The sequence below is a fragment of the Onychomys torridus genome, chromosome 13 (assembly GCF_903995425.1).
Source record: "Onychomys torridus chromosome 13, mOncTor1.1, whole genome shotgun sequence".
Classification (NCBI taxonomy): domain Eukaryota; kingdom Metazoa; phylum Chordata; class Mammalia; order Rodentia; family Cricetidae; genus Onychomys; species Onychomys torridus.
In genome coordinates, this window is record NC_050455.1 from 53,441,061 (window position 1) to 53,466,463 (window position 25,403).

A 25,403-nucleotide genomic window follows, 5' to 3' on the forward strand; every position below is an offset into this window, starting at 1 on the left:
TTTCATTTGGAGCTGCAGAGAAGAAATAAAGGTCGTCAAGATATCGTGTTATTCTTTTTTTTCAACCCAAACTTTTCTTTAAAAATAAAAAGAAAGTAAGTCTTTGGGGTTAATTTCATTTGTGGGTTTGTTTGTTTTGCAACCTTTGAAAAATGAAATTTGAAGAAAAAGGCAGAAAGACAATGCAGTTCAAAACAGTAGTTAAGTGATTTCTCTGTGATATGGATTATGAATTGCTCATCCAGAGTAGAGAAATAATTAAAAGGAAGCATTATAAATTAATTCCCAGTGATGAAGCCAGGGGTAGATCAGTGGTAGAGCACTTGCCTAGCATTCTAGAGACTCTGGGAGCACTGTCTCCCCACAAAAGACAGAAAATTACCAGTTATGTTCTGGAGAGAGGAGAGAGATTTCTAATTCAGAGATCTAATGTATACAATTATTCTCTATACCACCAAGTAGAAAATCATTTCCTCAGCCTCCTCCATCCCCCCCACCCCCACCCCCCCCCCCATTTAGAACAGCTGGATACTGAAGGGGATTCTATGAATTAACGGAGCCCAGTGCTTGCTAGTATTTGCTAGCAAGTATTTGGAAGTATTAAGCCCCTCAGCCATTTAACTGGAAGAGAAAAAGGAGGTCTTTCCCTTTCAAAAAATGAAAATTTGAGTTGTCTGAACACCTGTGATGCTAAAAAAAAAAAAAAAAAAAAGACCCACCTCCAAACTGCTCCAGCTTCGGCCTTCTAATGCCAAGAGCCACACAGCCAGTAGACCCCATACATGCAGACCTGGCTTCTTCCTTTCAGCCATGATAGGATTTCTGTGCTGCAAACTTGGATGACTTACCCTGCATCTGTTTTCTGTTATGTTCAGAGCTGAAATGTGGGTCTGAGGTCTTAACACTTGGTAGATCCCATGTTCAGCCTCTACCAAACATATATTAGGTAACTTTGTGGAGGGCTGAAAAGCTGTTGGGGGCTGAGAATCCGGATCTTTATTAACACTCAAATACAGAAAGCAGTTTTCTTGTGAAACTAAATCGTTTGCATTCCTTCCATTTGAAACACATTGTATGAATTTTATTATACATAAAACTTTTTCAATGAATTTGACCTGTAGGCATGTTTCTGTTTCTGTTTTAATGTTTTTGAAAAGATCTTTGTCTTATTCCCTGCAGTTTCTTACTGAATGCCTATTATATGCCTGTTCCTACTATAGACTATTGATGCATTTCTGCTAGGTGTGCGACCCTTTGCAGAATTGATGAACAGCTAGCCATCCATCTGCTTGCTCTGTTGCAAAGCTGTCTGCAGACACAGGGCCAGGAGCCCAAGTTGAGCACATGAGCTCTCTGTGCTACAAGCAAATATAATTTCATTCCATGTTCCATTAGGAGCCCACGCCTAGCATTAGTCCCAACTCACTTGCCTGCTATCACTGCTCACGGCCTTTTGAGAACTTGAGGACATCTCAAACGTTCACAGTCTCCTGGGTCCCTTTTCCCCAAAGTAAGACAGAGAAGTTCTCTCAGTGTAGGCTGTTTTTCCGTGATTGACAGGCCAGAGTGCAAATAGCAAGGCCTGGTGCCACATCTGGCAGGATTGGTAGTTAGTCAGTGGCACCTGAGTCCACATGATGAAACACAGGTTAATTGGGTGAGTTTGGATAAAGAGAAAGAAGAGAGACTGAGATACTTAGGACTGTGACTTTGCAAGGCCTGCTGGCTCAGCATCCTGCCTTGTGTGCTCCTGGGCAAATTGCTTCACCTGCTCTCAGTGACTTCTGTGTGAAAATGAAGTAGTAGTTACACCCTATTGGAGAATGAAATGAGGCCATATAGTGTTAGCAGTTTGGGAAATAATGGTTGGGGATGGGCTCATGGTAGAAAGCTGTTTGCATGTTTATCATTACTGTCTTTAGGCCAGTGACCCTAAGACTTTGATCTACAGATATGAGGGTGCCTTTGTAGAAGAGACTAGGGTTCCTTTAAGACTGTTAAGAAACAACAATAAAGGTATTGTCTTTTTCTGGTATGCCTGGATATTTGGGGTAGAATAATAGCAGATATGCAGGTTAGTCATTGGTATACAGTTGAGTTCAGTGTGCTAGAAATCATCATTCTTAATTTTTCCTGTCTCTTAGATCAAGTTCAAAATGATACCTGTTGATTTTTGAAATAATGTTTTTGTCCCTTTTAGGTAAATCCATCCAATCACAGGCTCCTGTTTGAAGTATTTGACGAGAACAGATTGGTAAGTCCTTGGTTTTGAGTTTTGCTTTCTTTTTTTTTTTTTTTTGTTTTTGTTTTTGTTTTTGTTTTGTTTTGTTTTTTGAGACAGGGTTTCTCTGTGTAGCTTTGCGCTTTTCCTGGAACTCGCTTTGGGGACCAGGCTGGCCTCCAACTCACAGAGATCCGCCTGGCTCTGCCTCCCGAGTGCTGGGATTAAAGGTGGTGACCGCTCAGCTTGCTTTCTTTTTTAAAAACTGAATTTTCGAATGCGCCTTTGAGAGCCTGTGGGTCACTCACAGCAGTGCACATGCCCCCACAGAAGATTGTTTTTGTCTCACTATTCCAGTTCTCAATTCTGGCAAATATCCATGTATTCCTAGCACAGAAAATGTATTTGGGTATGCATGTATTTTTTATAGTTAATAGTAATAAAAGTCACCTAAGATAGCCTCATCCAAGCGCCTTATTACACTTTGTTTGGGGAACACAAATGAGAGGTGCATCTGTAAGGATGCCATCAATCTTGAAACCAAGCCTCGTGGCCGTTTAAGTATGTCCCTCAATATCACAGGGAGTTCACCAAAAGCTCTATGGTGATTGTCTCTGGGGAAACAAATCTAATTAGCAGTGTTCGAGGTAAAGCAAATATACTTAGCAGTTGAAATGAGACAGTGGTACCTTCTCAAGAAAAAAACAAACAAACAAACAAAAAAAAAAAAAAAAACCTTAGAAAGTAATTTCAAAAGACTAGCACGGGGCTGGAGGTGTGGCTCTGTGGCATAGTATACACATTGCCTGGCATGTGTGAGCCTCCTTTCCTCATTCTGGAAAATCAACCAATCCATATAGGCAATAAAACCCACCAAAAGCAAAAGAAGAAATCCCAAAGACATGCTTGAAGATAGCTGATGTAACATACATTTTATAGAGAGATTTATAATGTATATGTAATTGATGTAGAATATATAGTGTCTCTGTAGTGATCAGAGGGCAGCTTTGTGGAGCAGGTTCTCTCCTTCCACCTTCATGTAAGTTCCAGGGACACAGGTGACTGGGTTTGCATGGCCAGTGCCTCTATGGGCTGAGACATCTAGCTAGCGCAGTGTTTGGTCTTCCTAGGAAACTAGAATGTTTACATCAAATCCCCATGAGCCAAGTGTCCCAGCTTTGAGAATGAACGTGACCAAGTTATATGTAAGTCTTGAAAGCTCCCTCAAAGTGGGAATAAAATTCAGGGCACTTGTTTGGTTATATTCCTGTTTACTGCCCTGCCTAAAAAGAACGTGTGTTCATGAACTCATCTTTCTACAGAATTCAATTGAAACTCCACAAATTGTAGAATAGCTTGAAGTTGACAGAAAGTCTCATCAAAAGGATTCTTGAGACAGAGTTATGCACTCCCCTGTTATTAGGGATGAAGCAACTCCAGTTCAGAGTCTACATGCGATTAAATGCCAGTCAGGGGACACACAGGGTCCAATACCTGGTCATCTCAATGTCAGCCTGTGCTGGGGAATAGCCAGAACTTCTGCCCTTAATAAAGGATTTGTGGGTAGATGTAATCTGATATGCTTGGCTTTAGTCTCCCAAATGGAAAACTAACAGATTGTGCCTCCCAGCCTAACATCTTTCCAGTTACAAATATGGGATCATGGTGGCTTTGTTGAAATGGAATGTGTCTTTTGGGGAGTGCTTACTAGGGGCACTGAGTAACTCTTGTGTGAGTTGTTCAGTATGCTTCCGGTCTCTGATACTCTCATCTAGCAAGATCTAGTAACTGAACTAGTGATGGTCATGTAAATAACGCAGGCAGTAAGTCTGTGCAGGGACAGGGCCTCCACAGACTAATACTTACCCTCTGATATGTGGAGGGAAATTGTTTTAAACAATGGTCAAACTTGAGGAGAAAGTACCTCTTAATGCTCTTCTACTAAGAGAAATTTACTGCTTAAAAAGTATTGGGTTTGCCATTTGTGTGATCTAAAATAATGATTGCAGTTGAGTGACCTTGCTGTGAGTAAGAAAGATATCTCCAAACTAAAAGGAGGCTTTGAATACAGAGTATTTTCAGAACTGTGAGCAGTCATGTTTTATACCTTACGCTTTGCCTTGCCCCAGGCTGTCCGCCGTGTGGCTACTATGCATAGATTGCCAATGGCACTAGTGATGTCTTGTTTTCTTTGTTGGCTGTTAATCCAGCAAAGACAATACGTGACTGGCGTCTACTCGGAAGTTCTGGCATTGAGCAGACTAGAATCTAGGTCTCACAGCGGTTATTTTTTGCCACTCAAAACTCTGTGCTTTTCCGAAACAAGTTCGTGTGTGTAAACACGGGGTTGATCCACAACACCCTCTCTGCTCCAGAGCAGTTCACAAAGACATGCTTTGTAGATTTTAAAATAAGTTTTTGTCACTCTTTGCAGCCTGATATTTCCCCCCCACACACACACTTTTTTTTTTTTCTTAAGTTCCACCTAAATAAATTTCTTCGTTAAGGAACTGGTGTTTCTGGATCATTATGGATCTCTGATGACAGGTTTTTTTTGGGGGGGGGAGAGGGGGACATTCACTTTTTGTTCTCCGTTTTTGTTTTTTGTTTTTTTTCTGGCTTGTTACAGACAAGATTCTAGGTTTATGACCCAACTGTGGTAATCCTGCTGGGCTCTCCCTGAGAAACAGCTCCAGGCATTTGTTCTGTATGATATTGAAGTTAAATTACTACAAAGCCCAAATACACCCTCCCTCCCTCCCTCCCTCCCTCCCTCCCTCCTTCCCTCCCTCCCCCCCCTCTGTGTGTGTGTGTGTGTGTGTGTGTGTGTGTGTGTTATGAGAAAAATTGTTTTCTCCAGCTGGGTTGCTTTTCTCTGTTAACCGCTGTGTCTGGCAATCATACTATATGTGACCCACACATCCCCGTCTTTAATTGAAGACTGTTTATAGTAAGTAGCAAGAGCTGGACCAGGCTCACAGCTGGCTGTGCAGTGCTGTGCCCCCAGTGCCTTGGCTGGGCTATTTTGTTTCTTGTAGATCATGGTCTAATTATTTCCCATTAAAGGGACACTAATTCCGTAGGGTGTGTAATCGTATTTATAGTACATTTTATTACTTTGCATTCCCTCGTGGTAGTGTGGTGATATCATAACAGAAACATAACATTTGAGGCCTGAGAAGGTTCACCCTGCAGCCAAGCTGTATTTCACTTGTCCTTTGGTGTGGTGGGGAGGTAGAAGACATACCTTTGCATGCCTGTGCCTGATGCAGAGTCCCTGCCATCAGCCAGAGAGAGACCCAGTGCTCCTGGTAGTTGGGGAAGCATTGCTTCCCTGGGAGTGTGATGGGTCAGATATACAGCGGCTTGGCTGTGATTGTGTTTGCTGCCCCAGTCAGCTGCCCGAGCTCCCTGCTGGGCCGCCCCTTTCTGACAGAACAGCGGCAGCTGGGAAGGTGCTGTTTCAGGCTCTGGCTGTTCAGAGGGGGGTGAAACAGCCAGAAAGGGGAAACTTCCCTAAGTCCAGAAGCTGGCATTGGAGGGGGAGCAGGCGGTCATGTGTCTCTGGCCATCCTACCCTCTGTCACAGAGTAGATGAGAGCTTTTTGCTCTTATCCAATCATGCCTGGAATGCTGCTTGCCACTTGGGCTATTTCTGCTATCTGTTGCTCTTGGTGCCGTAGTGCTAACGGTTTGGCAGATGGGACACTTTTTCTTGGAGTTGGTGTCTTTGGGTTTTGACTTCTGGCATTGCTGGGCGGGTTGTCGCTCGCCCTCTCCCTCCTGGCCCCCCTGGTCACCATGGCCCATCGGCTTCGGTTTCATTTTGGCTCTGGCCGCAGCAATACGGCCCCCGAGTCTGAGATCCTAGACCAGGAGAGAGAAGAGGACTTTTTCATGGCATTCCACACGCTGCCACGGAGAAGCAGCCCGCACCCCTTCACCCAGAACACAGGGGGAGACAGCGGCCTGCAGGAGGGCGTGGGTGCTCTCAAGCGCAGCTCATCCATGTTCATACCGCAGCTCCTGGCCGGGGTAGACACCAGGCCCACCCGAAGCTCCTCGGTGCAGATCTCCCTGCAGCGCAAGGCCGCAGACGGTGCCACCGACAGCTGCGGGCCACCTGAGGGCCCTGACGACAGGCCTCCGAGTGCCCAGGCTGACCTCGGAGACCAGGCCGCGGCCACAAGGGTCTCCACGCAGATCAGCTCATCGGAGCCCTCTCCAGTGGATACCCCTGGAAGCTCCCCTCCAAGGGCGGCCTGGGATCCGGGGACCCTGATCAACGGCACTTGTGACCACCGTGGTCAGTGTCTCCGCCTGGCTGAGGATACAGAGGAGGCCACCCCAGGCCTGCGCATCCAGCACAGAGCCTCCAGTGCCGACGTGCGCCAGGTGCGGCTGCTGCCCTTCGGCCCGGATGGCCAGGCAGAACCCAGACGCTGGTCCCTCCAGCATGTTCCGGATGCTTCTGGGAACTCGGGGAAGCGCTGTTTTGTCTTTCAGCTGCAACAGCCCCAGCAAGGTGCCCTGGGGCTGGGCGGTGACTTCAATTTTGGCTTCACTGGCACTAAGGGAGACAGGTTGGTGAGGTATCCACGCATTCGGCTGGAGAGGAGCACATCATATCCCACCCAACCCCGAGCAGGCCGGGTGAGCCCCACCGAAGATCGAGGGACCTCAGAGGCATCGCCTCGGGCCAGTAGGGTGGTCCCCGAGATCCGCAGGACAAATTCAGAGAGGTCCCCTCAGAGTCCAGGGTGCATGTTCAAGATCAGGCAGGATCAAAATGCGGGGCAGCAGCATTTCCGAATTCTTGTGACTCGGGGACCTGAAGAAGCTCCCCAGAACCAAGAGGAGACTCCCAAGAGCCCTGGACACCCTGGAGCTGGTGCTCCGGTAAGTCCGCAGGTGCACGTGTTTGCGTGGCTCAGAAGGGACCCAGCCAACCCAGAAAGTGCGATTATTTTGCAGCCCATTCCTCTAATGAGGGATTATGCCTCCCTGTTGGAGTGAGTGGATCCCAGTGTTTGAGTGGTGGCCCATGAAGCTGGTTAGCCTTTAAGAATATATCTTTTCTGTAGGTCCTTGATGTCAAAAAGCTCCCGTCTGTTTTGGAATCCCCAGCTTAACACACACCCTTTTTAGTTTACCCTCTGAATGAAAGAATTTTAAAAATATATTTCTTTAAAAAAATGTATTTCTTAAAATTAGTCTGCTTAAAAAAAAAAAAAAAGTCAGTGCCTCAATGTGCTGATATTGGGAGACATTAAACCTTGCTTGTAAATACTGAAAGGCTGTTGAGAGGGATTGGCATTTGAGCCTCTTAATCAAGTACATACTTGCTTCTTCCTAATGACATCCTTAGTCTTCATTATAGAATTCATTGTTGTTGGTTTTCATGCCATTAGGTAATGCTGATTTTTTTTTTTTTTAAAGTAGTCTCACTTTAGGGGCAGTAGAAGATGTGTTTTGTGGGTGCAGGTTGGCAGTGGACCAAGTTAAAGAAAGCTTGGTGGGGACCTATTTCACTGCAGAGTAACGTAGCACAGCCTACTTGAGTGCCTACGCCAAGGATGCTGCTATGGGATAGCGCCCTGTCTCCAGCTGTGGAAACAGACTCCTTAGAGAAGATTCTGGCTTCACTGCCTGTGGTTTTTTTTTGCTCACTCCCTTTCGGTGAAGTGTGTACAGAGAGACAGCTGCTGACCACCCGGCCCATGCTAACACTGCAGCTGCAGCTCTTCAAATTTGTCTCCGTCGGGTTTCCCTGTGCTAGCTGTCACTGAGTATTTTCTCAAAGAACAACCTCCTGTTTTTAAATGGTCCCTCTCCCAGAACTTCGTGTGATTGCTGGTTTTAGGGTATGATGATGAGATGCCTCTTAGCTGGGGTTTCAATGTGTCTTCTTTTAAAGTAGGTGACTGAGTTGGTATCCTAGAAAACTGTGGCCCTTTATTGATTGGTGTTTGGAAGTGTTTCTGGTGATTCAAGCACATTTTATCATTCCTCCATATTTTTTTTTCACCCCTGTAAAGGTATAAACATGAAAGGCAAATGAGTTTTTTCTCTTCTTTATGTCCATCAAGTCTTGTGCTTTTTCTTGGTCTGAACTGATACAGTTTCCTCTACTATGATAGAAGTTTTAGTGAGTTTTAACTGTAATTTGCTTAACCTACCCCCAAAGAATCACCATTGGAACAGTTTCAAGCTTTATTAGCACAGTTGTATGTTCAGCCAGGTACACCCACCAGTGAGCAGTAGTGCCTTTCCTCAGGTTACGGTGGCCATGGAAAACTGCAGTTGTTGTGGTGGTCTGGTGTTGAGGACAGATGCAGTTACATGACCAAACTCTCTGTCTAGAATTTCTAATAAAGTTTTAGAAGTAATAATAATATATCCTACAGTTATGTAGATTTTAAGAAGGGCTCCTCTAACTTACAAGAACTATGTAGAACAGTGGTTCTCAACTGTGACCCTTTAATAATACATTTCCTCATATTGTGGTGACTCCCGGCTATAAGATTATTTTTGTTGCTACTTCATAACTGTAATTTTGCTACTGTTATGAATTATTATGTAAATATCTGATAGGCAGGAATGACCCTATAAAAGGGTCAGTCAACCCCTGGGGGAGTGTGACCCACAGGTTGAGAACTGATGATGTAGAGGAAGAACATTCTGGAAGAAAGAGCTTGCCTTGGAGACAAAGTGCTTCCTGGAGAATGGTTTTTCATAGTCATATATTTTGGATATGGAAATAATTAGCACATGTTTGGCAAGCCAAAGCTTCCCTTTAAAGCAAAAGCCTTTTTTCCTTAAGAGCAAGGAAGCAGGACCTGGTCACGTAATGGAGCTGTCTGCCCGTTCACCATTTTGTGTGTTTGTCATAGGGATCAAGGGTGTTAGGCATGGCCAGCAGCTGCCTGGGCCTTATTTATATTGAAGGAAAACTTCCACTTGGGCGCATCTATAGTCGGGCTGCCACTAGCCTCTATCAGGGTTTCAGATATCTGCTGCTTTAGTCTAAGGACTTTTTATCATTGGTTTAAATGCAAAATTAAGTATAATTGATTAGTCTGGGTGTGAGTGACGTAGAAAATCTTTTGATTTGAAATGCCTTTTGTACAGTGTGTGCCTGCTGAACATCTGGTGTGGCCGAATCTAAAAATGTTAACTAGTTAGATACTTAGAAAGAATACGAGAATTAATTCTGTGTGAGAGCAGACTCTCCCAAGTCAGCCACCGTCCACCAAGCACACCTTTTCTCAAGGCATCAGCTGTAGTAAGGTACATACCTCCAGGGTTTTAGAATTCATCCTCTCGGTCTGAGGCATTCTTAGAAGTCTCTTAATGAATTAGTTACCGCCTCAGATTAGGTTTTCAGTTATAAGTTTCTTGACTGCATTGGAGTTAACCTGAGAAGGTTGAGCCGGACGGTGGTGGCGCACGCCTTTAATCTCAGCACTTGGGAGGCAGAGCCAGGTGGATCTTTGTGAGTTCAAGGCCAGCCTGGTCTGCTGAGTGAGATCCAGGAAACGTGCAAAGGTACACAGAGAAACCCTGTCTCGGAAAACAAAAAACCTGAGAAGGTTAGGCCATCTTGACTTACACACAAACCACCAGAACTGCCACGCTCTGCATTGTCCAAGCCTGAGGAGCCAGCTTTCTAGTTTCATTAACGTTATCGAGTGTTCAAGGTCTTCCATGAATGTAAAACATCACCCTGGTTATTTAGAAGGGCAGGGGATTTCTTAATTTCTTGCTAACACAGGGGTTACAAGTAAACAGAGGGAGCAGGGCCCAGGAGCAAAAGCAGGAGTTCTTACAGCTGTCCCCGACGGTTGCTGAAGAGAGAGGCTTACCTACCGCAGGCCCTCTGAACTTCACCAGATTCTTCAATAGCACAACGGCTATTGTGGGAATACAGACGAACTTCACTGGGTGACAAAGGGATATGCAAAATATTTTTATCTGGAGAGAGTCTCAGTTTGAGTGTCTCCCAGAGAAGAGGCTTTTACAGGAAAAAAAAAAATGTTAATATTAGTTGGGTTTTTTGTTTTTGTTTTTTGTTTTTAACTATGAAAAACACTCGGACAATCAAAATTTAGCCATCAGTTTATTTTTAAAAAATAGCATTATAATGGGGAAAGTTGTATTCCTCTAATTGACTTTTGTTTTGTTTTTGAACAGATTCTGTAAGTTTCTGTTTTTTCCTCTCAGGTGTATTGCGCGCGCTCTCTCTCTCTCTCTCTCTCTCTCTCTCTCTCTCTCTCTCTCTCTCTCTCTCTCTCTCTCTCTCTCTCTCTCTGTGAGGTATGTAAGAATAACCCAGCACTATATATGACTTGATTTCAACTGTGTCGTAAAAGTTGTATAGGGAGCACATGGGGCCGACTCCGGCTAGTGTCTGTCACCCAAGACAGCTGGTCCTTGGAGTGACAGCTTGTGGCTTACCACTTCCCAGTTGAAGACTCTTACTCTTATTTTACTAGGAAAGTGTGATGTGGGGCCTAGCTGTCCTACTGGGCTTTGTCAGCTGGCCTGTGGAACACTACTAATCCACTGTTTCAGGAGAGGGCATCACGTGTGATGGCATTAACACTACTTGTAGTCTGTATTAATTTATGTGTGTATGATGAGAATATACACGCACACACAGCGCGTACTAAGCCTAAAGGCAGTTTTAATGTTCTTTGTGATTCAACCTTCTTGCTGAAAAGTTGGGCGACCACTATGGAGCTTTTACAGCACCGTCCTCCTGGAGGTGGGAGGCAGCTAGGGCCCTCAGTAAGCACTTGTGTGGCTCTGGGGCCTGGGGTGCTTAGGCCCACCTCTTCACCATGCTCTGTCATCAGTGAACACAGCTAGTACTCCCCAAGCTCCTGTAAAGTGTCATTCTTGTTGGCTAGTTAATAGTAAGTAAGGCTATTTCCTGCACAGGAGCTGGACTCAGGACCGACCCAAGTGGTACCTGTGAGCAGTCAGTTCAGGATGAACAGGGTAGCGTGTGTTGATGGCGTATGAGGACATGTCGACCTCAGTGTCTAACCCGATTCTTTTCTGCCGTTATCAGGTCTTTCCTATCCACTTGTACCCCGAGTAGCCCTATAATAATAATTAAGTTCTTAAAAGGAATTGAGTAAAGGGCCTTTGATTCTATTTAATGGATGTTTTTTGTTTTTAATCTTGCAAACATTTTGGCTGTGGATTTACTTACTTTGGCCGTGACGTTTTGCTGTGATGGATTTCCAGTGGTGAAGGTCACTCACGCTATGCATAGGCTGAGGCATCTGTGTGAAGTGGTCATTGTGAGACTTTAAAATGAAGGCGCCGTTGGAGACAAGACGCCCTAGATCCTGCCTCACAGAGGGTGTGCTGGGATGGTGCAGCTGGATAAGCCTTGAGGCAGTTTCCTGGCCTCTAAAGTCAGTCTCTCGTCTCCTGATACATACTAATAAATTTTGCTATCTCTTCACAGGGGTTCAGAAGGCCAAAAGGCATTCATTCCTTAAGGGTTATCTTAGAGTGTTAGATCCCTTGCATGGTCCTGTTTGGTTGGCTATTTTTATGTGGTCAACACGAATCTGAATATTCCTACTGCTTGTGCAGATCGAAGCCACCAACTAAATTCTTGCTAGAGGGACTTAACCAGAAATCTCTAACCACACATTTTTCTTTAAACTCCTGGTTATGCCATTAGAAATAGTGAGGGGAGGTGACACTCACGAGTGACACTGACATTGTTGGTTAAGGACACAGTGACAGGAACGACATTTCTTCAGTAAATGCTGGAAGACGGGCAGTCCCAACCTGGAAGGGCCGGTGATCATTCAGACATTTATTAGCCTGTTAGAGTCTTCAGATTTAAGTCACACAAGAGGTGTAGAAGGGTACCACCTGCCTCGGAGAGACAACCCTAGACAAGAAGCCGCCTGCATGCAGGCCCCCCTCGAGGCCTCGAGAAAGCACTAGAAAGAGAAATGGTAAAGAGTTAGTGAGGTTGCTGGAAGGGTTTTACAGGTACTCCTCCCGTCCGTCCGTCCGTCCATCCGTCGTGTAATTACGCATGATGTTGTCGCGGGGTTTTTTTCCTAATTCACATGATAGCTTCACTTCGACTTTCCTGAGCCAGCTGAGCTACAGGGGGATATCCTTGAAGTGAGACAGGTGGCCCAGTCTGAGTGGGCCTAAAAGAAAGGCTCTGTGTCCTGACCAGTTTGAGGCTGTGTGTGTCCTGAATCCCAGTGTCTCTTAGCAGCACCATGTTTGAACAGGAAGTTAATTTGGGGGATAGAGGGTGGAGTAAATTGAATTTCAAAAGGCCTGCTTCTTAGATGGGGATCATTCTAGAGCTGTAGCCCTTTCTGAGACTTCGGGGGTCAAATGCTCCTAGTTCTCAGCCAAGGGAGCCCAAGAGATCAAGATATAATTAAGTTGGAAGGAGCCCTGATTTCATTGTTTGATAGTTGCTGTTAAACTTTGAGGCTACTATACTTTGTATCACTAAGGCTGGAAATGTACTAGGGAAAGACTTTAGAGTGCCTGAGCCCAAGGCCCTGGGCTCCTCCTTAGTAAAATTGGGGGGAGGAGGAGGTGAATGATGATTTTGTAAATAAAGTGCTTTGTAGTGGTTCCTCAAGCACAGCTGTCCTTCATTTTTCAAAACCGTTCAGTGTTTAAGCATTAGTAAAGAGGATGAAATTCTACCACAGAGTAAGAGCGTAAACGTTTCTCTGTAAATCCGCATTTCAGAAATCCTAAAGTTTACACAGCCAGTTTTTATAGGTGACCAGGAGTCCTGTGGTTCTCGAATGTTTATCACTTGGAGGCATCTGTGTCAACTAGAAGCTGTTCTTTTTAAGGGCTCTCTGTGCTGGGGCTAGTTAAGTAGAGAGGTGCCTTGATGTAGCTAGATCCTGAAAGGAGGATGGTGGTTCTTTTTATTCTAGAGATTTGACAAGTGTAGTCCTTTAAAATGTATTAATGGTCCATGCATGTTGCATTTGCCCATCTCCTTGACTTTTTAAACACACACTTCTTGAGTTTCCCCCTCTTCCTTTAGAATGCAGGGCCATATATGTATATGTATCACTTAGAAAGGAAGGAAAATGCTTTGGTCCAGATTTTTATAATTGAGTTGGGTAGATACTTGAGATATATCAGAAATATTGGAATCATTTAAATATTTTAAAATCAAGCCCCCCCAGACCCTATTACAATCTGATAACGACCTGTTACCCCAAGATAGTCAATCATGAAAATACAATTGAAACATTTCCCTAAGAGTTTTGAGACTCTATTGCTGAGGAAGACTACTGGAATGCTGCTTACTGCCTCTTGGCAGAGATAGTTTAAATTAGAGAGCTATTTTAAACATCATACCTAGAGTTCAGGGGGCACAGGGCCATACTGATCCCTGGTGAACGGCTCGTTACCCCTGTAAAAGCGGGAGTTGCACATGAATGAGAGAGATGCTAAGGTGACATGGGGTGGTCCTTGCCCATAATGGCCTTGTACTCTCAGAAAGCTTCTGATGCAACACAGGGAAACTGAGAAAAAGTAGATACCACATCGGCCCAGTAGAACTGACCTAAGGACTGTGATGCCACTGAGGTTTCTGAACTCCAGAATCCAGGAGGAGGTGTGACTGATGGACAAGTGTTAGGTAACAGTTTCCACTTGAGATTAAAACATTCCATGCTGCAAGGAAACTCCTTATACAAGAAGGCAAACAACTCAAAATAGCTTCAAGAAGTCGCTGAAACTGGCCCGATTCTCTAGGCCCCTCCCTCCCAGAGCAAGTAATAATGACGGCTGAGACAACTCTCAGACAAGCAAAACTACAAAGAAGACTCGGACCAGACCATCTGAAGAGGTTTAGACCAACCGAGTCAGTTAGAAAGACTCTTCAACCTGGTGAACCACCTGCTGTAGGCTGTGCAGTGTGCTCCAGGTCCCCAGCTTTTAGGAGCTGTCACCTGTGTTGGGCTGGGCTTTGGTGTCTGAGTCATTTCTGTTCCTATAAGCAACCCCTATTGGTTCACCCAAGTTGGACTTTGATGGTATCCGTACGTTAGCCTGTCAAGGGTTCCCTATCGGCTGAGCAGATGGATGTGTACGGTCTCCTCAGGAAGTTTTGTCACACGACCACAAGGCAGCTTGTAAAAGAAGGTACATACATAGAAATCAGTATTTCATCATGGGGATGAGAGTACATAGTTTCTTAATCTAGAAAATACCTGCGTCTGGGGTGAGTGAGGGTGAGGGTTGGAGTCCTTCTTCGGATCGGGTACTAATTGGGAAATTTTGAAAGAAGATTGCATTATATATACATATATATTGCAATATATCTGCATATATATATACATACATACGTGTGTGTAACACACACACACACACACACACACACACATTTTTAAGTCAGTGATAGGAAAGCTGTAGTCATGTCTTTCCCACTTGCTGTCGAGAACTGAAGGGTCAGCCTGCCAGGAGAAGTCCAGACAGTGGTATAGATGCAGTTCTGCATGTGGCATCTGTGTCCTGGTGATGGAGAAGAAATCTCCCGGATGGCTCTAAGTTCTCTAGTTCAGTGCCTTTGTTTCCTTGCAGTATTTTAGATGTCATGGGGAAAGGGTGGTTCCTGTTGTTCTGACTTGTGCAGCCATGATATTTATTCAACCCTTTTCCAAAACCTTTTTTTTTTTTTGTTTTGGACTGATGAGACTTTTATCTGCTTGAACACATAGGTAGGACACCCGCCCCAGGACCCACCTAAGACCCATAAGAAAGCTAAGTGAAGTCAGAAACTTTGCTTTCAAGCCAGGTACCATCCCAGATTCTGGGAGCACATCAGGGAGCAGACCCAACCAAACCTGCCTTCCTGCCGTCTCCTCCTGCTAGCAGGGACACAGGTAAGCAGAACTAAGTGTAAAGCTCAGCAGAGGAAAGGATGATGAAGGTCAGGGAAAGGGAACCAGGGCAGGGATTCCATGGGGCAGCCAAGGAAAGCCACCTTGGGTGATGCAGAAAGCACATCAAGTCAATAACTTGGAGGAGGTGCTTCAGAGGGACGAGTGTGGGCAAAGGACTCGAATACCACGTACGTTTCAAGAATAAAGGGAATGGCAAGGAGGGGCACACGGCGGTGCACAGGGAGGTGCTGGGTGCACATGGTCGTGCTAGATGTCCATGGCAGTATGGCGGTGCACAAGGAGGTGCTATAGGGTCATTCCTGCTGCTGTGCTAAAACCCTCTGACAGAAAGCAACTTAGAGGAGGAAGGATTCATTTGGCCCCCAATTTCAGTTTACAGTCCATCCCTACAAGGAAGTCATGGCCGCAGAAACCTCAAACAGCTAATCATCTCACATCCGCAGGCCAGAGAAGAGAGAAATGAATGCATGCATGCTTAGTGCTCAGCTCACTCCTTCTAGTCTTAGACAACCCAGGACCTAAACGGAGGGCCGTGTCTTCCCATTTCAATCAAGACAAAACTACATAGATGTGTCCACAGGCCAGCTTCATCTAGACAGCTCCTCATTGAGACTCTTAGCAAGTCTAGACTGTGTCGTTAACAATTAGAGGTGAACTTCATAGATGGTGTACAGAGCCCACCATCATGAAGTAGCATCATCATCATGGGTGTGGGGGCACAGATAATGGAGCATATGGAGATGGAAGGTCATAGAAGCACTCCAGTGAGGCAGAGATGGACCACAGGGCCACTGCACTAAGGGTGTTTGAGGCAATAGGAGCTGAGAGCCAACAGGAGAGACAGACTGTTGTAAGCTCATTTCCCCTTCAAGGAAGGAAGGTTCTGGTCCCTGGCTTATGTTGCTATCTCCAAGCCTTCCCCCACCCCCAGCTATTCCCCCAAGTACCAGGGACAGTCATCGGTTCTCTGAGGAGGTCATCTCACCTCAGTATTTAGCCTGCCATTTTCATTTTGCAATGCCTGGAAAAATGGGGAGCTTTTATGCTCCTCCAGGGAGTGTTATTTCAAGATGTTTTCTGCTGCCGTGTCATGCCGGGGTGTGGGTGGATGTATTTTTGCAGCTTTGCACCAGAGAGTCAGCTTCTGATTTGCAGACTGCACTTATTATGGGGCATATTGTCCATTGATGAATAATGCGTGGGCTACAAAGCAGATATATAGCTTTTAAAATAGCTCATTTATCCTGCAAGCTTCACCCCCGGTGTGAGGCAGGCTCGTCAGAAGCATTTCTCTGGGATCCGGCTTGGGAATGTTTTCTTCGGGTTCTGGGTCATCAGTTCATCCTCTGCCTGTCACACATTTTTCTTGGTCAGCTGAGGACTCCAGGGTGGGCAGACAGACTGTCTGAATCCCCTGGAGAAGGCATGGGTGGGGGTGGGGAGTTGGAGCCGCTGCTGAGGAAATAGATGCTCCTTTGAGCTACTGGAAATAATCCTTGTAAAAGTGTATTTACAAAGGTGGGGGGGATAGACAACATGATTTCTATGGAAGTCCCATGGGTATCAAAGTAACCGAAGCCAGGTGATCCTCATTTCTGTGGCTGAAGAACCAGGCCTGTGTAGGGGTTCTGTGTGGGAGGAGAAGAGGTGTCTTGGGGCAGGGAGGAGCCTCCCACTAGGTCTAAAGCATTCCTTCAGTGGTCTTGAGAGGGGTGCAGTGATTGATACACAGCTTCTTCCTCTTTCACTCACCCTGCGTCCACAGGTCAAGGACCTCCTGTCTCCTGTCACAGAAGCCTCGCTGGGTGTTGTTTTCCCTTTGCACAGAGTTCTTGTTTTGCTTAGTGTGTTGCAATCTGCAGTCGGTGGCCAGGTGACATCTGTTGGAATGCTGATGTGTGTTGCCAAGGAAAACAGATGCAGGACGATTTGCCAGAGTGGGGAAGGAGGGATAGAGTGGGAGGTAGGGCCTATTGGGGGCAGACAGCAATAATGGCAGTATTTAAAGACTGGAGGTCTAAGGTTTAATACCATGTTGCTGTAATGCCCCTAGGAACACTTTGTAAGGTCGTGCCAGTGTTTCCAAGCAAATTGAGTGGCTATTTCATTGCCCATCCTGCATTCAGAATGGTGTTTAAATGGCCCAGCTCAGCAGTGGGGATTACATAGTAACATTTTGTTTTCTGTAAAGGACTGGCCACCAGATTTTTTTTTTTATTTGTGTTTTTGTTATTTTTGAAATAGGGTGGAATAAAACCTAGACTGGCGTGGAATTTGATCCATAACTGAGGCTGGCCTTGAACTTTCAGGCTTCCTGCCTCTGCCTCTAAGTACTGAGGTTACAGAAATATGCCACTGTGACTTGATGCACCTATTTTGTGTTAATTTATTGATATGCTTGCCAGTTTGCTGACGCAACTCCTGGTAGGCTAGAATCTGCTCCAGTGCAGACTGGAATCACAGAATTGTATTGATTATGATTAGCCAGTATGAGAAAATACACTTGTGGCCAGAAGTAGGTTTGTTGGTCATGAAGGAGTAAAGGGGTACATTAGTCACTGGGGTACATTAGGACCAGAAGCAACTGAAGGGGAGGGTTTACTTTGATAGACATTTCAAGGGGATCCAGGCTGTCATGGCAGATATAAATGGAGGCCTCTGGTCACATTTCATCCATAGTCTGGAACCAGGAAGTGAGATGGGATTATAAAACCTCAAAGCTGCCCCTGCTGACCCACTTTCTCCATCTAGCAAGGGCTCTACTTCCTAAAGGTTCTCCAATCTTCCCAAACAGCACCATCAGAGTACCAAGTGTTCAAACACGTGAGCCCAAGAGAGCCTTTACATACTCCAACCGCGACAGAGTGTTATCTCCTGGGGTTATATATACACAGACAATTCTGATGTATAGTCAGGGCTGAAATCAGCCAGGTAAGCCGGTGCAAATACCAGCGTAGACCTGTTTGGTTAGTAATGACTGTGGATGTGACAACACCCTTTTGGTCTTACCTGACCTTCATCACCCACAAGCGCCTGCATGTTATGTGGTGCCTCTTGCTGGCCACGGGGGATGTGCTCTACAAAATGAATTCAGGATACAGCTGGGCAACACTTCTGCACTCAAGGCAACAGCGCGTTCTGTTGAATATCTTCAACGTCGATATAATAGCGCTTATCTCCTGGAATAGCTTAGAGGTAAAAGGGTTCAGTGAACGTGGGGCTCTAACTATCCAGAGCCAGGCAGGTCTGTCCTGTTGGAGCCTGTGCACGAATGCCCTTTCCCCCAGTCGCTGTGTTACCTCACTGCTGTAAATATTAGCTGAGCACATTTTTGTGGCTTCTGAAACTCCACTTCTTGAAAGAGAAGGCCCGTTGTTAGATTTTTTTAATTTCAGACTGAGTTGGGAAGTGGTTTCTTCCTGGTTGTTGGAAGTAGAATATTAAAAGTAGAAGAGAGGGCAAAGGTTCCTTGAGTCACTTTTTTCTGAACAAGATATTATGGTTCCTTGTCCAAGGGCAGATAGACAGGTAGCACCGGAGTTTGGGTCTTAGCGGGCCTGATGCCCAAACTACCCTCTTCCTGATGCTTGGGGTTTAATTGTGGCCAAATCTGGGTCATCTATAGTCTTTATTGAATGAACCATGCAGAGAGAGCTTGACCTTCAGATTGCCCAATAGCTCACAAGTTTACATGGGTCTCTTGGATGCCATTCTGAGTAGGCAGTCCCATGCATGTCCCAGGGTTTTTACTCAAGGTAACCTTTGTGACATGTAATCTATATGACCTGGTTATTCTGGTTATGCTGGTTATTCACCGAGCATATCTGTTAGCAAAGCTGGAACTAGGGAGGTGGCTTGGCTGATAAAGTGTCCTGCAAAAATAAGGATCTAAATTGATTTCTAAGACCACCCCCCCAAAAAAAAAAAAAAACCTGGACATGGAGAGAAAGGAGATCCCTTTGGTCCCCAGCCTGTGAGCCTAACCTACTCAGAAAGCTCCAGGCCAGTTCTGTTTAAAAAGATGAGCGGTACCTGTAGTATGCCTGAGGTTGTCCCCTGGTCTCTGTACACATATACTGGGTGCACACATGAACTGCATGTGCACACACACACATACACAGAGAGAGAGAGAGATAAATGCTGGTGGAGTTGATAAGACAGGCAAACACTTGGTGCTGTTTGATGTCCTCAGACCCCTGTGACGTCAGAGATATTCAGAGCTCCTTGCTGAGTTCTCTGCTGGGCCAGGGACACTTCTTGCATCTCCCAGAACAGGGGCCTTGTGTGATGTGCTGCCTCTCACCCACTGAGGATGGAGAAGGCGGTGAGCTAGTGTGTCAGGTTCATTAAAGTAAGACATGCAGGCTAGAAGGGGAAACGCAGTGGTTCTATAGAAAGTGCTATCCTTCCTCTCAATTTTCTGGTCCCCTCTTCGTCTCATTGAGCATCTCTGCACTAAGAGATTTTTAGAAGGTTGGATGCACAGGTTCAGTAGGATCATTTGATCCCATGTACCACGAGCTGTAGTGGCTGGCCCTTATTAATGCTTAAGAACCATGAAAATGAATATTAGCTGTTTTTGTTACTTCTACCTCTGAAAGAGGAGACAGGAATTCCTTACAGATGTTTAAGGGTTGAATTTGCAGCAAATCTACCTGCTGTGCTGTTATCAGCAAACAGGTCTTAATTCATATTTTTTTTTGGTGGCCATGTAAGAAATGCCATCCTTTCAGGGTTAATGAATTTTGTACCATACTATAATGGAGGAGCCTTGAGGGAAAAATCAATAAAAAGTATTTTTTAAAATTTTTTATGGCTCACTTGACGACCAGCATCAGCAACTTTTCTTTTTATGACTTCAGGTTAAAGGACTTTGGAGAGTCAGAGGTTCATTCACTTTTATAAAGGCCACAGTAAGAGCACTCTTGGGTAATGGCTACCTTTCCTCTGACTGTGTTTCTTAAAAATTGTTCTCTCTAGTCTTCATTAAACCCAAGGAGATGTGATTTTAAGTCACTTTTTTAGACACGTGCTAGAAAACAAACAGTTTTAAAATGATTTTATTTATTATTTCGAGACAGCGTCTCATGTAGCCCAGGTTAGACCCCTAGTTTTCCTGCCTCCATCTCTGAGAGCTGGGGTTATAAACATGCTTGACTGTGCTCAGAGTATACAGTGATGAGGATCAAACCCACAGCTTCCATCATGCTGGGCAAGCATTCCACCAGCTGAGCTACATCCTCAACCCTAAATAAATTTAAGGTAACTCATGCTAAGTAGCCTTTTCCAAGAAGGCTGAGGTCAGTGTAAATTGTGGAGATTATAATCTAAACCAAACAGGGCCATAGGTTGCGACTAGTTTTATGTTCCCACCTCCCACGCCAGCTGTGCATCTGCCTTTTCTTAAGCACCAGCATAAAAGTGTAACTGATGAGGTCCCCCTCATTAGTATGACCAGGTCTGTCTGTTGATAGTGTGATTATATTAGAATGTGTTTCTCTTCCGTCTGTATGACTTGCCAACAATGTTGACTGGGCTTCTCCCCAATCTCAGAGTTTCAGGAGTCTATTAATAAAGCATGTGGAGAGAATTAGTTGCTAATTTTGGATGTGCTTGAAATGAGATTGTCAGCAAATTTGAACTTCAGACCCAGGACTGCAGTTTGCTGGACGTATACTGGACATCATCCTTGGCATAGAAGATAAATGCAGAATCTCTGAAAAATTTAAAGAAAAGGTCAAATACTTTTCATAGCTTAGACTCTATGCTTGTCGGTGTTACTTGAGAACGTTGATATTTTTTTTTTCTTCCCAGATTAATTTGTGCTAAGATTTGACAGTTTTGGTTCTATTAAACAGAGACTACAAGTCTCTACTGGTCATGAATCCCTTCACTGGAGAGTAAAACCAAGTAAATGTTTACTTCTAAGCCCTTATGAATACAGAGTAACTGTGCATTGTTACTGCCAAAAGGAAATTGATATTCAATTCTGCACCCTCCTGTCCCAACAACAGAAAGAAAGAACAAACCGAGGCCAGAACAACTGGTGACTCTCCTGTTATGGCTGCCTGTGTACAGGAGTCAGCCTAGCTAAGTGACACTTCTGAATCCCTTTGACATCCTATGCTCTGGGAAGTTCATGGAGGTACAGATACTAAATAAGACAGAAGAGCCAGATGTGGGGGACTGTGGTCGTTTCAAGTAGCAACGAGACCCTGATAAGTGAAATAGCTACATGTGTGTTTTCACACATGTACCCAAGAAAGTGAACAGGAAGTAGAGACAGGAAATCATGTGGAGGCTCCTTGAGGAAAGGCTGCCTGTGAACTCCCGCCTGCTGAGAAGGCTTGTCTTGGATCTTGTGTGACATAAAGAAGAGGTGACCTGCCTGCCCAGATGTCTTAAGCCTGGAAGAGCTGGGTGTATGGGAGGCATTGAAAGGAGTCACCCAAGCTAGTGGACAGGAGTCACAGGTGAACGGACAAATTGGTGGACCCTCTGGGATCTCTTGGAGCAGAATGTGTTCCCCTGTCTGAGGGAAGATAAGATGTGGGTGTTGAGAAAGATCCAAAACCTGGATTCTCTGAGACCTGTGGAAAGAAAAGCTGCTGTGTTGGCTTGGGGCTTCTTTGTTTGGATTTCTCGTTCTAAAGACTTGAACCCAGACCCTCACACATTCTAGGAAAGTGCTTTACCACTGAGATATGCCTCTAGCCTGGAGCTCACTATTTCTTTTAAACTATTTTAGATTTATTTGTGTGTGTGTGTGTGTGTGTGTGTGTGTGTGTGTGTGTGTGTGTGTGTGTGTCTGTCTGTCTGTCTGTCCCCGGCAGCTGTAAAACAGGTATTATGGCTACATAACAAGTTGAGCAGATGTACTATCTAGTCTGTAAGCTCTGACTGTACCATTTTCTTTCTCTGGGCCAAAATGGTAGGTTTCCTGGCCTGTTCTTGGTGTAGCCAGAAGACCATAATTACAGCTTGCATCCATGTCACCTTTGATATTCAAACTAGGACAGTAGGCTAGAGATGCAACTTTGCTGATGTAAATGCTTGCCTAGTACCCATGCAGCCCTGGATCCCAACTAGAAGTAGTGACACATGCCTTTAATCCTGGTATTTGAGAGGTCGGAACAGGAGGATGAGAAGTTCAAAGTCATTCTTGGCTGTGTTCGAAGTGTGCTTTTGAGAGAGCTTGGGATACACAGCGTGCTGTCTCCAAAGGTGAAAACAGTATAGAAGAGCAGAGGCATCACACTTTCCTTGTTGTGTCCCCCACCCCCAGTGGGGTCTGTTTCCCTTCTGGTTGAATACTGCAGTGCTGAGGTGAGTCTTTTTCTTGGCTTACCTGTACCTCCTGCCTCCTGCCTTTGCAAATGCTTGCTTTTGTAGAGCCGGCCACTGTGGCGGCAAGCTCAGGTCAGCTATTTAGACAGTTCTAGAAGCTGGAGAAATGGTTCTCCAGTTAAGAGTGCTTGCAGCTCTTCCAGAGAAGCTGGATTTAGTTCCAAGCCACCATGTCTGGCAACTCACAACTGCCTGAAACTCCAGCTGCAGGGAACCTGACACCATCTTCTGGCCTCTGTGGCCATCCATGTGGACGTAAATAAAAAGAAAGTGTTTCCTAAATAGAGAAATCCCAGCCTTCCAGCCATCCCTACCTATGTGACAGCTAAGTAAAGGTGCCACCTTGGGTCGAAATGAGCAGGCTTGAGCCCATTCAGTCTGTCGACAGGTGAGAGGTTCCAAGGGGCTGCCGCCGTCGTTCTTGGCCTTTACTTTTAAGATAGTTTGTTAATGATAGGTCATCGTGCATTCCACTGTGAGAGGTCTGTCCTCGTCTTTCTCAACAAAGCCCGCTGTAGGTGAGCCTGAGTGTGGGATGGGATGTGCTTGCACAGCTGTTTTCCCGGAAGCTGGAGGAGGGGAGCCACGGACACAGGATGGGCAGACGGCATAGCTCAGGGATACACTTGGCTGAGACAGCTGAGAAACAGCTGCAGTGGCCGGCGTCAACTGAGAGAGTGGGTGTTTGTTATCAGGAATAGACTTACCCAACCGAAGGAAGACAGAGATACTCCGGTCTTTATTCGCCATAGTCTTAGATGCAATAGGGAGATAAGTGTTCTTCGCCTCGGGCTGGGAGACCCAGAGCTCTGTCAGTGTGAACTTGTAGGCGGGTGGGGAAGAACGTCTTCCAACGATAAAGAATGACTTAAAGAGAGATGGCAGTGTTCACCTTCAACCTTAGGAGCCTTTGTAGTATAGTGCTTGGTAACTTAGGGGCATGTGTGTGCATGCGTGCATGCTGCAGGCCTGCACACATGTATTTTTATGCACATTTGTATAGAGGCCAGAGGTCAAGCTCAGGTGTGGTTCCTCAGATGTCACCTACGTTTTTTTCTGAGACAGGGACTTCAATTCGACTAGACAAGTTGACTGGTCTGCGATCCCCGAGGATCTGCCTGTGTCTGCCTCGCTCCACCCAGCACGGAGATTACTAGGAGATTACTAGCACGTGGCACCCTGCCCACCCAGCTTTTCTCATGGGTTCTGTGGATGGAACTCAGACTGTCATGCTTGCACAGGGGCAAGCTCTTTATTGACGGAGCCCTCTCCACAGTCCAGCCACACAGAAGATGCTATAAGTGGATTCATGAAGCATCTAGCTTCATGCCATTTACTGTAAAGTCCAGATGTGTGCACGGAGTCGTGACACCATCAAGGTCACACCATACCTATATGTTTTCTTCCTGTGTTATCTGATAGTCCACCTCTATATACCTCAACCTCCCTCACCAAAGGTGGGAAACCCCAACAAGCACAGATTCCTTTTGAGCAATTTAGAAAGATACAAAGGTCAGATGACATCTCCCAAGAGTGAGGATATGTGCAGTCCTCAGATAGCTGGACATGTATAAACAAGGTGGCCTCTGAGTCAGCCTTTCATAGTGCCACCTTCATGTAGGGGTGCTGCCCACATCCAGCTTCCTGCTACAGCAGCCCCAACAGCCTGGGGCTATATCTACCTCTTTCCTGGCTGAGACTTCTGGTCAGTGACATCCTATTTGAGATGACGGGAATGTGCGAGGGTGGGGAAACTCCCAGGCCAGGCTGCCCAGCAGAATTGCCTGTGAGCACTGAGGTCAGCAGTGGCCAGGTGTCATTTCCCGACCTGCTTGCTCTTCAGGACGCTTAGCCTGACCATCACCTTTCAGTCTGCTGGGGTTAATGCCAGCAGGAAGAGTGGAGAGTTTAGTCTTTGACCACCTTAGGGACTTCGGTCCTCTGACGTTTATTTATTTTGTGTGTGTCCATTTGTACACATGCCATGACGTGTGTGGAGGTCAGAGACCAACTTTGTGGAATTTTACTCACTCAGCATCTCGCCAGCCCTGGACACGTCTTACTACCAATACTTACTATGACAGTAACAAGAGAAAAATTAGTGCTTAAGTGTTTGCATTTTGTGTGCAGTCTTCCAAATGGCCTGTTAGGGTATAATAAAGACAATTCTATTTTTGAGAGCTGTTTTCTGCCACTGACCTGTCCCCATGTGTTGCGGCTGTCTCTTGACTTTTCCGAATCTACTTCCTGTTTGTAAAGTGGCCATACTTGGTAGCACTTCTTTTAAGGAATCACTGAGGTAGGTTTCAGATCTGCAGAGATGCTAGTGTTTACAATGTGGTTCATTATAGAATTAGTGAAACACGTGCTAGAGAAAGTTAAATTGCCAGACCAATGGCTCTCAACCTGGAGGTTGCAACCCCTTCCCAGGGGTTACATATCGGCTACCCTGAATATCAGATGTTTACATTATAATTCATAACAATAGCAAAATTATAGTTATGAGGTAGCAGGGAAAATAATTTTATGGTTGGGGGTCACCACCACATGAGGCATCCAACTAGGAAGGCTGAGAACCACTGCGCCAAAGTGAGCTGAGGATTTACAGTAAAGGAAGATGACATGATGTCATGAACAGTCGTCAGTGAGATACCAACACTTAGTGGCTGTGGGCAGCCAGTTGTTGGGAGGGATAGGCACCTTTGGATGCTGATATGATGGAAGGGAGGGGTCCAAGCCCTTCAGTTTATGAAACATTGTTGAGTAGGGACCATTTATCCCTGGGCAGTATCTCAGTGCTGGGCTCTCAGCCACCCATGCTTCTCTTGGCTTTGTGGAGCCAGGAGAGAAAGGAACATTGATAATATGTATGGTGGTAAGGGAAGGCACTGAGATGCAAA

The 25,403-nt window shown here is 45.5% G+C and overlaps 1 protein-coding gene across 7 annotated transcripts in view; it reads left to right on the forward strand.

The window, feature by feature from the left end:
• Nedd4l (NEDD4 like E3 ubiquitin protein ligase) overlaps positions 1–25,403 on the forward strand; it is a 328,817-nt gene that overhangs the window by 198,179 nt on the left and 105,235 nt on the right. For all 7 annotated transcript variants that reach the window (XM_036204597.1, XM_036204595.1, XM_036204596.1 and 4 more), the window contains one exon: positions 2,201–2,254. In XM_036204597.1, coding sequence (XP_036060490.1) covers positions 2,201–2,254 — 54 coding nt within the window. The remainder of the gene's footprint in view (positions 1–2,200; positions 2,255–25,403) is intronic.